Source organism: Chaetodon trifascialis, chromosome 15, assembly GCF_039877785.1.
Source record: "Chaetodon trifascialis isolate fChaTrf1 chromosome 15, fChaTrf1.hap1, whole genome shotgun sequence".
Lineage (NCBI taxonomy): Eukaryota > Metazoa > Chordata > Actinopteri > Chaetodontiformes > Chaetodontidae > Chaetodon > Chaetodon trifascialis.
This window is the reverse complement of record NC_092070.1, coordinates 9748461-9760843: the sequence shown is the minus strand read 5'-3', so window position 1 is coordinate 9760843 and position 12383 is coordinate 9748461. Positions and strand designations below refer to the sequence as shown.

The 12383-nt window shown below is 43.8% G+C and overlaps 1 protein-coding gene across 1 annotated transcript; it reads right to left on the bottom strand.

Moving 5' to 3' along the window:
• Positions 1-216: 216 nt before the first annotated feature.
• On the bottom strand, positions 217-6740 carry LOC139343637 (extracellular serine/threonine protein kinase FAM20C-like). The gene is made up of 10 exons (XM_070981385.1): positions 6208-6740; positions 5560-5741; positions 3141-3219; positions 2805-2897; positions 2459-2574; positions 2098-2278; positions 1176-1285; positions 863-944; positions 709-768; positions 217-499 (listed from the first exon to the last, which is right to left on the bottom strand). Exons 1-10 carry the CDS (start codon positions 6738-6740, stop codon positions 235-237), a joined length of 1701 nt encoding a protein of 566 aa, XP_070837486.1. The 3' UTR covers positions 217-234.
• Positions 6741-12383: the final 5643 nt, after the last annotated feature.

Below are 12383 nucleotides of genomic sequence, written 5' to 3'. Positions count from 1 at the left end.
TCCTGTATTCAAGTAGTATTCTGAGGTACTTTACTTACCGGTTCTTGGTTTATGGGAAACATTGGAAAACATTTAGATGTAAATCAATGTTTTGAAAATTGTAGGTAGATGTGAAAACTTGTCGACCTTTGCAACATTTTCAGCAGATTTGACCTTAATGCCGCCATGACAGACTTTCATATACGGAGTGTGACAAAAACATTTCAACACAGATATATGAGACAAATATACAATTTATTTTTTTCCCCAGCCAGGATCAGAGGCATCATGATACCCTTCCAAGTCGTCATAAATGACATCTTTGTGGTGACGCTGACAGGTCTGCACCACCTGCAGGATGGTTGCAAGGCGTCGGTTCAAAGCAGAGAGGTGTGGTCCAGAGAGGAGGGGGGCCACACCTGCCAGAGGATCCTGGCCCAGCGACTCCTGCATGACATCACTCAGATGGAAGCCAGGGAGGGACAAGAGCTGCAAGCGGAGGAGGGTGGACCGACGGATCCTGCATATGTTGGGTGGAAAACAAGATCAAAAGAGATATTAACACTGGTTTCTTTATCCTCTCTGGGCCATATGCAAAGCACAACACAAATTAAAGTTTTCTGTACTGCACCTTGGATTCACTCTTGACTGGGACTAATGTCTTATAATTTATTTCACCCACCCATCACATTTAAATGTGCGCTTCACCCACACATTATTTTCTTTTACCTGCAACACTGTTGCAATGGAGCCAGAATAGATGGCTCATCCCGAGAGTGACGCCCAAACCTGGAAAACAGACAGTCACAAGAAAGTGCCATAGATGAAATGTTACTGCAATGACTTGAGCTCAGATGAATCAGCAGGTGTTCATGGTACTCACGCCCGTCCGTTATCCAGATGCAGCAGAAATGTCTCATTGCCAAATTTCTCAAACGTCTCATAGTGATGTCTGTCCATGTTGCCTTTGAATGAAAAGCAAGCGTCATGTTTATTATTATTATGTGAGAGATGTGTTTGTAGAAATGAACGTGAAGTTAGTAGTAGCATATACTGATGGAAATTTCATGATAACATCCTGAGTCCCTTAACATCTGAGATAATATAACATATAGACATAGAGGTCAGTGGCCTCCCGCTCCCCATTACACAGCCTGTAAGCCCCCTGAGGTTGAGATTAAAATGCAGAGACTGACTCATGAGGAAGTCCAGTACAGCCATGTCTATGAGATCCACCAGTCTGGTGCCTTGGTTGTAAGGAGGCGTCTGTTTCACTGTGTCACAGTAGGCTGGGTCCTTCTCCCACCTGCAGCAGAAGAAAACCAATACTGATGGGCCAGAGAGATAACATTCATTCATAATAAATATTTTCATATGGAATAGGATGTTTTCTTTTTCTTTTCATTTTTTTTTTATTTGAGTTCGCCTGCCTGAAAATAAAACTGCAACATGAAAATATGGTTCTCTAACAGTCTGAAAATGCCTCATCGACAGTAAGACTAATAACAAGGTCTGTGGATGGGCATCAATTTGTGTTGGCCTCAAATTTAATATAATGTTGCAGTTCTTCATTCACACCACTGGAAGGCAGCAAAGACTCATGAGTCAACATAACACTCAACAGAAAACTCAACCAGCAACAAGGTAGAAACATTTCAAGGCCAACACTGTCAGTTCAAACTTCACACACAAAGTTCAAACAAAACATATGAAACAGACAGTGGGGTTTCCATTGTTCTGCCCATCCCTATGTCTCTAAATGCAGGTTGGCTAAACAAATAATCACTGAAGGGCTGCTCTCTGTTCAAACTGTTCATTATTAAAGGTGGAATGAGTCATTCTGGAGAAAGATGGTTTATATTACCATCTCTCCTTCACAATGCCATCACATTAGCATATCAGATTTAGCATCCCTCTCACTGCCCCCTCTCCCCTCCACTTCCCCACGTCCTGTGCACAAGCATGAACGCCACCTGGTGCTGATTGGCTGGAGGAGTGTTGCATTGCTCGGTTCAAGCCAATTTATCTCGTTTCCCACTCACAACACCTGGGTTGTGAGAAGATATTCAACAGTTTCTCCAGAATGACTCACCCCCCTTCACTATATATATTACCCACTGTGCGAGCTTGGTGCGGCTGTATGAACGTCTCCATGGTGACCTCCAGGACCTGCGGGGGGCGAGGCTGAGGTCAGGTAGCATGGCGGCCAGGGAAACCTCCAGTGCATGTGGCTGACCACACACTGGGTGCTCTGGTGAGCAGTAGTACTCACACTGGCCGTAGAAACACACATTGCCCACTAGAGGGAGACAGAGATGACAGCTTCAGCTTAGCGGTCAGGCATTTTTTGTGTGCTAACCAAAGTGCTGTTTGTTTTGTACTTTTCAAATCTTGGTCCTAACAAATACCCCCCATATTAAAATACAAAACTCTGATAACGGTGGTGCAGGCATGGATACATACTATTATCCACACATACCAGGGGAGGTGAAGAAGGTCCTGGACAGCCTGTGGTCAGTGGTGATCTCTCTGATCTCTGTGGTGATGTTGATGAGTCGACCCACTACTGGAGGGATCCTGTTGAAGCCCAGCAATCTGAGACAGCAGAGACAGAGAGGGAGTAGACACGAACATGAACAAAAGAACTAGGGTGACGACAGACAGATTCAGCAAGAATAGAGGACACTAGTGCTCTAACATTCATTTCAAATGACACTTTACTTCTATCCCTATGATACAAGCTGTACAGTGGCTTCATGAATGAATAATGCCAGTGTTGGACCGGACACCTGCTGACTGCTGACACAGTGTGACGGACTCTGTACCTGTCAAGGTGAAAGGCAGCGATCTCTGCATTGTGTCTTTCAAAGTCAGAGAAGTAGAAGAGGTTTAGATCCGTCTCCGCGTCTCTGGATTGTCTGGAAACACACACATAGGCAGGGATGGATGAAGCTCTACTCTGACTGACAGAATGCCTCAATGCCTTAACACCATGCCGGAGGACTACAGTTGGAAACTAGCCTTTGGCTAACACTGGCACATTTACAGTAATGTATGATGATGTGCGCTGTCCTCTTTAAATAAACTTTAAAAATGGTCTCCAACACAAACGCTGTCGTCAGTCGGTCGTTTATATGTTTCCAATTACAGTGCTGTCTTACTTCATGGGTTTCAGCAGAGCTTGTCCGTAGTTTGGGAAGGACATGAGCAGTTTGAGCTGGGTGCCTCCTGTCTTCTGAACTGGAAAATATGCATAAAGTGATTACGTAGTGTTCCTTGATAGTGCAAATAGATGGGGCTGATCATTACTCAGTGATGATAAGTCATCACAAGAAAAAGGAAAAAAGGTGTGATGGTTACATGAGGAGTATTGCACAGGGTGCAAGTTCAATACTGTGTAGCACTCCTGTTTCTCCACATGGTGGCCTATTACGTACAGTAGTTTCAACCATCAGCCTCACTGGACCCTCCATTTGGCATATTATCACAATGCGATATATCACAGAGTCATCATCATCATCATCAGAGCCTTTCATTCAAAAAGCACAAGCCCCCTTTCCCACACTTGAAACAACTGGGCAGTGTGACGGAGTTAAACCAAAGTGTGTGTGTGTGTCCTCAAGTCAACAAGTTCAACATTGAGGTCCCAGACATTCAGAAGAAGAGACTGCTCTGGCTGACACATGGCATGCTTGTAGGAGGAAGTCCAGTAAATAATTCAATAGACATACAGAAATCAAGAGATAGAAATAAAATCCTCTCTTATTTATTCCTAGCACCTGTTTATCCGTTTGATTAAAGCAAAATGAATCTGAATTCAAATGTTTAAAGACATTTTCAATGTGGTGAGGGCTAAACGTGAGAGCAAAAAAGATGACAGAGCCAGAAAAAAAAATCAGCCTGTAGCTGAGATTAGTGCTTAATCTGCAGCGTATAACACAAATCTCAATGCATTATTCATCCTGCAGCGTGCTGAAGACAGGGACAGGGAGTCTGAGACGAGCAAACACCAAATGGGAATGTGTTGGTGAAGTTGTGCGCCTGTGTGCATTGACATGTGTGTGCATCCGGTATGTCTGTGTGGTGCTCATGCACTCAGGTCACTGTGTTCAGTGTGTGCGTGTGTAAGTGGGTGTTGAGATAATGTAAGTTTGTGGGAGGATTCCATTTCTCACCCGACAACAAAAGATCATGCGAGCTGCAGATTTAAGGCGTTGGATTGTCAGGTTTTTTTTGTTTTCTGAAACATCAGCTGCTTTTGTCTTAACCTCTCCGCATTTGCATTTTGTTTGTATTTTCTGTGTGGGCACACAAGTTGTGTCAAAATCAGGGTTTAGTCAAACAAACTGCAACACTGCAATCCACAACACCAACAGCACAAACTCCAGCCTCATGAAGTCAGTGAATCATCACACATCACACTCAACAAAAATGCAACCACAAGCTTTATAAAAGGAGTTTTTACTGACAATTTTGGCAATGACGTGTATGAGTGTTCATGTTATTGTGTCCGCCATGCATTAAGTCTGATAAAAATTGCACGCATACAGTGAATTTATGGCCTGTAGCACATGCCTCCTCTTTTCTTCTTCTCCACACTCACACTGACTAAAAGGATTTGTGGGTCATCATCAAACAGTGGGCTCAATCCTCCTGGGCTTATTAGTCTTTTATTCTGTGTAAGTGTGCTTTGTGATTCCAATGTGTGTGAGTTCAGTGTGAGCTATGTGTACCTAAGGATCTATCGTCCTGTGAATAACTGTGAATGTGTGTATGTGTTTCTAAAAATGCAATCTTCACTGTTCCAAATATGAACTTTGGCACAGTTCACTGTATTCACTGTGCGAAAACTTCAGCGCTGCCTCTGGCTCTCTCACAGCCTAGCTGATATGTATAAAGAGACTGGAGTTAAAATTGAAAGCAGCATGGTTGTGGCATTGTAATTGTGTCAAGTGGCATCTAAGGGATGGAGCTTAAATGAAACTCTAGCACTGCTGGGACAATTCAGTCAGTTTCTCTTTTTAATTTGGGTGTATTGAGCAATGAGGTGAAATACTCTATTCTATCTGTGGGCGGCCTTGAACCCATCGAGGCGGCATGAAGTGTAGAACTATGACAAACATGGCTATAGAAAATAAAGAAAAAAACACGAGTTAATATTAATTAAAGTCTAGTAAACTAGACTCCACTTGGAACACACTTCCTGGTAACTGGCTCCTCGGGCTGCAGATCCAGATCTTTATACCTTAATGACTAAATTGCTTTGACATGAGTCAGTTGAGCAGGTTTTGGCAGAACACAGGTACTATTTAAAGAATCATGCCTGCAGTATGTTTTCTAAATATTTTACACAAGTGTGCCAGTGAGAAGCAATGTTGTCTGGCCAACACTTCAGGATGTATTTTTGGGAACAGAAAGATTAAAGGGAGAATAATTAAATCACTGGTAATCCTTCATCTTCCTCACTGTGCATCCTCCTCTAACGTCTCTCGTTTGTCTCTGGCAGCTTTCCCTGCATGGCCCTCTCCCTTCTCCATCCTGTCCTCTCACCTGTCAGCCCTGCCCCCCTCATTTGCTCACCAGCACCGAGGATATGCTGCGTTGCCAGATAGTGAGTCAGCTGGGCCAGGTTGGGATCCTTCCTGTTGTACAGCTCCCAGCGAGAGATGCCCAGGTGGAACCGTAGCCAGGGAGGGTGGGTCTCCACGTCGCTGGTCCAGTTGACTTTGTCATAGCCATCCTCCTCCTGACTGGCGCTCTGCCTTCAGTAGAGGAAGTGGAGGTGATAAATAGGCAGAACTGGCCAATGAAACATCAGAGAGTTTGATTCAGGTTGGCACTGAGATATAAAACAAGCTGTAGGGGGGAAATGTGTGATGAAGCATATGCAAAGTGCCATATGAAGCAACACTTTAGCAACTAAAGCAACATATTACATTACATTAATTTTGCAAGGTATTAGGAGTTAAAAGGCTGAGAGATATTTTTCTGTTGGGCAACAGTCACATATCGTTCCATAGAGTCCATTCTGAAAGAGTCTACATGCTTGATGCTCTCTAAGGTTATATTTAAACACATAGATGCCAAAGTGGTAGACCTACACTGGAGAGCCGTGCTAATAGCAAGGCTAGCAAGAGGCTTACGATGTCATTTATAAAGCAAACCGGAACCTTTATTGTTTGTATTTTACACACTGATTGATCTATTTTCTCCATCTGTTTCTCTTACCACTGACTGTCACTATTGGTGGCATCTTCCTGCACCTCTTCCTCACTTCCTGTATCCCTTGTGTGTTCATTAGTCTTCACCCTCAGCAGCCAATCATCTTCTACCAGCTCCGGGCGTGGCAGGTTGTACAGCGGGTGCTTGAACAGCGCCTCCAGCTTAGAATGACTCTTGACCTTTTGAGTCACTTTCCCAGCTCCAATCAGTTTCTTTTCCTTCTCAGTGGCATCACTGAAAGAGTCCTTCTCATTAGGGTGGAAGGTTTTGGCATTCAGGTTGTGATGCTCTTCATCTTGGGAGATTGTTAGCACTTTATGTGAGGAAGAGGCAGCTGAAGAAGAGGAGGAGAGGGAGATAGACTCATGGTGCTGAGTATGCACTCTTGGACTGGAGGAAGAGGAGGAGGTGGGAAGGACACAGGCAGTCTGGAGGACAGAGAGACAAAAAAATGCCAGAAGGAGGTGGAGAGCGAGGGACAGACATGCCAGAGTCAGATAGATGGAGCGAGAGGAGCGACGCAGGTTCTGTTTTATCATGCTGGAGGAGAGAGAGAGGCAACAACAGAGAGAGACATTTAAAATTCAAACAGACCGTGAAGCTCTGCCAACCCTTCAAACCTGATCATGATGAAACACTTTCTGATCATTGCGCTCCACTTAGACACACATAGAGAAGTGGACAAAATAAGAAAAGCGCCAGATGAATAGGAACTTTTTATTTCTCACAGAGGCTGCTGTATTAAGGTAAATGCCAATTAGTGATATGCCACCATTAAAAGAAATTTTAAAACTGCATGATAGAGTGTAGCGGTGACATTAAATACAACCTAATCTAATGCGGCGAAAGAAATCTGTGTTGAATGTAGAAATTACATGTTGAATATAGATAAAAGTGGTTGGAATGAAGCTGACTGACATACAGATCATAGCTGGTGACACAGTCATTGGTAAGGGCTGAGAGTCATGCTAGCATCTCTGTGGGACTGAACTTAAGCACAGCAGTGCTATGAGCTAAATGCTAAAAGATCAAATGAAATCAAATGTTAATGTCAGCATGCCAGTAATGAGAATACCAACATATTTAGCAGATGTAATGTTAATCATATTAAACAGCTTATCCAGTAGCTGTCAGGACATTTCACTCAGAATCACAAATGTGAACACTTCATCAGTCAGTAAGATTCATCATCTGGGAATCATGAATGTCTCTGGCAAACCGCATGCATGCAGTAGAATATTTCCCAGGATAGGTTGAGATTTTGACTTGCTCGTGGTGCTATAAGACAGTCAGGGCACCGTCCTCTGGGTGCCATGAAAATCAAATATAGCAAATGTCACAGCAGTACTTCTAATTGCTGTTGAGACATTTAATTCAAAACCACCACTGCAAATGTCATGTTGGCGGTAGATGAAATTTGGAGGATCACCAAAGTCGTGAGATTCAACATCTGGGCACCATGAATGACTCTAAAACGTGTCATGTCAATCCATCCAGTAGTTGGGATATTTCATAGAGCTATGCTACAAACAATTCACATTCACACACAGGGACACAATCTTCACAATGGAAAGTGGACAAAATGCGCTAATATGGGCCGTAGCATTACCAATTGCTTATGGAATGATAAAAACTGATACTTGCATCTTTGACCCATTTGGAGACAGACAAATGGTGCGTCCAGCCATCACCAGCTGTTGTCAGTGCTAAACATTTTTAGTATGGGAGCCACGTTAGCAGGGTGATTTCACTAAATGTCTGCGTGGTTGTATAACATGCGCGAGCACCTGTCACAAAATCCAGTGGAGCGAATACTGTGGTACAAATGCAGCTCGCCCCACTTCTAAAGAAGCCCAGTAGCAGTTTCATGATCATCAGGATGCAGTTAAACACCTGCTTCAGCCTCCTCAGTTTAAACAGAACTGAGATTTTATGGGAAGATTAGGAACTCAAGTGTGAAGCACACGTCTGCATCCTTTGCTCCGCAGTAAACTGGAGGCTCCTCAAAGTCCCATTAAAACACATGGAAGAATGAACAGTCTACTGATTAATTAATATTATCAGACAGACAGGTGAGATGAGCAGAGAGACAGGCACTCAGACTTCCACTCACAGCGCATAGTGAAGCAGAAAACTGTCAGATAATCATTTACATCAAATCCTCAAAGAAAGAAAAGCTCACTAAGAAAATCAATACATTATTGAACAACTTGCTGCTCCCAAATTCCCTGTGTGGACCAGCAGGCTGGAGGAATTACTCACATCTCTTTCCCTCCAAGACCCTTTTTTCTTCTCCCTCTCTCTGTTCTGCTCCTCTTCCTCTGTTAATGAGGTAGATACTCAGAGCTTGGTGGCATTGCAACAGTTTTTTCCCCTGTTCTTTCCCAGGGAGATTGTGTGTTTGTTTGCTATCTCACAGTCACTGCAATCCAAACAGAAACAAGGCGACTGGCATGTTGCGGTGACCTGTGTCTGCGTGACCCATAGCTGAGAGGAAGAGAATTATAACACGGTGCCAAATGATCTTTTAGTCTGCCTGGATCAATGCATGGTGGGTGATGATAGCACTGCTGTACAGCAGTCCTGCCCAGAGGGCTGATTCATTGATTCAGAATAATCATCTGCACACAGGTGTGGTAAGTCAGTGGAGTGGCTCTCAAAAATAAAGGCTAACAACAAGCGTCACCTTTACCTCTTTTATCTCTAAAGCAATCCAACATTTTTTTTCCCCATATTTTGGGTGAATTTGGCAAGACACTCGCGTCTTCTGTTACAAATGGTTTGATAATGGCAGCGCTTTAAGGTGCACGCACACGCGCACACGAAGAAACATGCAGAGTAATCAATTCATATTCTGAAGAAGGCCAGATTAAATCAAATATTCATGCCTTTAACACAGTGTGTTTTTTTGTCTTTCTTTGAGCTTGTCCCCTCTTCTGTTCCTCCTCCCTCCTTTTATCATAAACATCTCCTGCTATGACTTTAAACCCTTCTCTCTGACTTTCAGTGTTTTCTGTCCTCTGAGGGTTGAAAAATCGTTCTCTCGCATAATGCTAATTAGCCAGCTATATGTCTCTGTTAATTAGCCAACTTTGCTCTGGGAGAGAATGTATTATGTATGTTGCAGCAGGTCCCATTAGAATAGGCTCATGTTTTCCAAACCTGTGGCATTATGCTGTGGCTGTAGCTGGACCTATGGTTTACAGGTGTTCATTGGTAGCTATATTAGCCTGCAGGTGCTGTGAAGGAATCTAAATCACCTTTTTTGTTTTGCCTGCCAAGCCTACCAAGGAAACAGCATAATGATTATTGGTCGGTGAGAAAGGCTCCTGCTGAAATCTTTTAATTCTTCTAATTCTCACCAGAAATAACAACACAGCACGTGGAAAAAGCAAACAGAACAGGCTACAAAACCTGGCAACCGGGCACTGCCATCACACGGAGAAGAACAATCTATTATGAAGAAACTTTTCTTCCTAACTCTGCGAGCACACATTACAGCAAGCACAATGTTCTTCTGTTCCACCTCATCATGTTAATTCAATATTGAGAGTAATGTAGCTTAAACTATGACGTTGTGATCCTTTGGTACATTACATTAGCCAATAGAACAGCCAGTGTAGGCTTAAGTCAGACGTGGCGGCTGCTCAGTGTTCTTAAGGAAGAAATCACACAGAGACAGAAAATCATAGTGTAGCTGTGTTAATTACAGAAATTGATTAAAAAGCAGTGTGAAGTTTTTCAAGCGCCACAGCAATTTATTAGGCCATGGCAGTTTTAGCGCTCGTTAATTACCCACTGTGCATTAGGACTTGGGGCGGAGTTGTCAGTTGACAGCTGAGCGCCGTAGTTTTGAGCCAATGTTACACAACCTGGAGAAAACAAAGTATTTGCTGGGGACTATTTTCTGCAGTGGATTGATATTCATCAGTGTGTATGGCAGGATTGAAGCAAAATAATGCTAATGAAGGATCACGTGCAACAGTGTGGCTCATTGGTGTGTTGTGACTTGGTCTTTTCATGGTATTTGTTAACAATAAAAAAAGTTAGGAGATATATAATGTGGCCCCTTATTAAAGGTCATCTTTTTATATTTTTCTTCCTCCAGATGGCGATCAGAGGTTACTCCACGGTCAGCTGCTTAACAACAGCAACCAAAAGCGCTTTGGCTGCTCTCATCAATGATGGCACTGTGCTCTGGACTCTGGACAGGATGTCAGGAAATCAAATATAACAAGAGATTTTAAATTTGCACAATTCCTTTATAGCCTCTCCCCTCTCTTCTTTATTGTGTTTCTCCCATTCACACACCCATAAAACACACTCAAACGCTCACATTCAAACAGCGCAAACATCCTTCAAAGCTTTGAAGCCCCGATTCCCCTCACAGCAGTCGCAGCTTAATGTAGGTTGCTTGGAAACAACCTAGAATTTGGCACCTAATTGGAGTGTGCATGTGCTTTATCCAGCAGGCAGGCGGATGGCGGCTCTGTTGTGCAAGCTCGGGATAATAAGACAAAGTGAATTCAAGATCACATCTGGCATGTTAGAGGGAGAACGAGCAGCCTGTTGGATCATGGAGGGGGTGAAAGTCTTGGTGACCCACTGTGTGTGTTTGTGTGTAATCTTGCGTGAGAATGTTTGTTTATGCTTTTTTGTGTTTGTGTGTGCATGTGTGCCTGGTTACTGCTGCTTAAGTGGCCTTATGAGTACCCGAGGGTGCAAGAGTTTCCTTTAGGTGTGTGAAAATGAAATATTTCATTCTCGCACACACCTAAAGGGAGGTGATGTGTGTTAAGCGTGTGTCGGCCGATGTTTGAAGTGCTGGAGGCGCTTTATCTCTCTGTGGTTTACTTTCTCTTTGTCTTTAACCTACAGTATGTGTTTGCAGGCAGGTGTGTGTGTGTGTGTGTGTGTGTGTGTGTGTGTGTGTGTGTGTGTGTGTGTGTGTGTGTGTGTGTGTGTGTGTGTATGTGTGTGTGTGTGTGTGTGTGTGTGTGTGTGTGTGCGTGTGTGTGAAATGCAAAAGAAGCGTTTCATCATGTGTTGATCTGGTGTTTGAAGTGATGGAGGTGCTCCTTGGTTTTTCCCTCACCCTCCTACTCCCTCTCTTCCTCTCTCGCTCTGTCACAGCTCTGTCTATTCCTTTCTCTCACCTGCTCGTTTCTGTCTTCACCTCTTCTCCCATTTCACGCCTACTTCCTCTCTTCCTCCCCCACCACCTCTCTCTCCCTCTCTCTGTAAGCTCAGAGGCCCAAAGTCTTTGAAAGCATTGACTCCTGTGGCTCTGGCTGCTGCTGCTGCTGCTACACTCCCAGTATGGATGGGCATGAATATTTCATCTGGGGAGAGAAAGAGAGAGAAGAGGGAGGGAGCGAGTGGAGGCGGGGATTGAAGGAATTGGGAGAGGAATAGAGACAGAAGTGATGGAGTGAAACAGGTGAGAGCAACAGTTGCAAATAAAGACAAAGAAGAACAAATGCAGATGGAGAGGAGAAGGAAAGGAGAGTAGAAGGCAGAGAGATAAGGAGGGGAGGAGAGGTGCCATAGATGCTGGAGGAGGGTGAGACCATGAGGAGAGAACTCGTGTGGAATACCAACTAGAGTGAGAGCAACAATGTGTTTGATAAGCACATTTTTATTTGGAGAGTCACATTTACTCCTCTGTGAACACGCTCAAACAGGGGATAACTAAAAACAACACACATTCAAAATCACATAAAACCTCTGCAGCCCAGCCTTCCTGTACTCCCAGAGGAGTAATTCTTACCGATGCATCGTCTACGTTTCTTCACTCCATCCGTCTTTCACAACCTCTCGTGCATCTCTCTCTCTCTTGTCATCCATTTCAAGATGACAGATTGTGGGATCATCTAATCCCGTATCTCTTGGCATGGGACAATCTGTCATCGGCTTCAGATCTGTGGTGTGTTTGTATGTTCATGTTGCTGTGAGAGGAAGCATGGGGCAATTAGGAGAGAAGGAAGGAAGGAAGGAAGGAAGGAAGGAAGGAAGGAAGGAAGGAAGGAAGGAAGGAAGGAAGGAAGGAGAAAATTAAGGCAGAAAGGCAGAATGAAGAGCACAGCCCTGGCTCGTCTTTAGAGCCTTCAGAAAAATACACATGAATTATATAACGACTCTTTATCTCTTGGTGTGAATGTGTGCAAATGGAGCAGGATCGG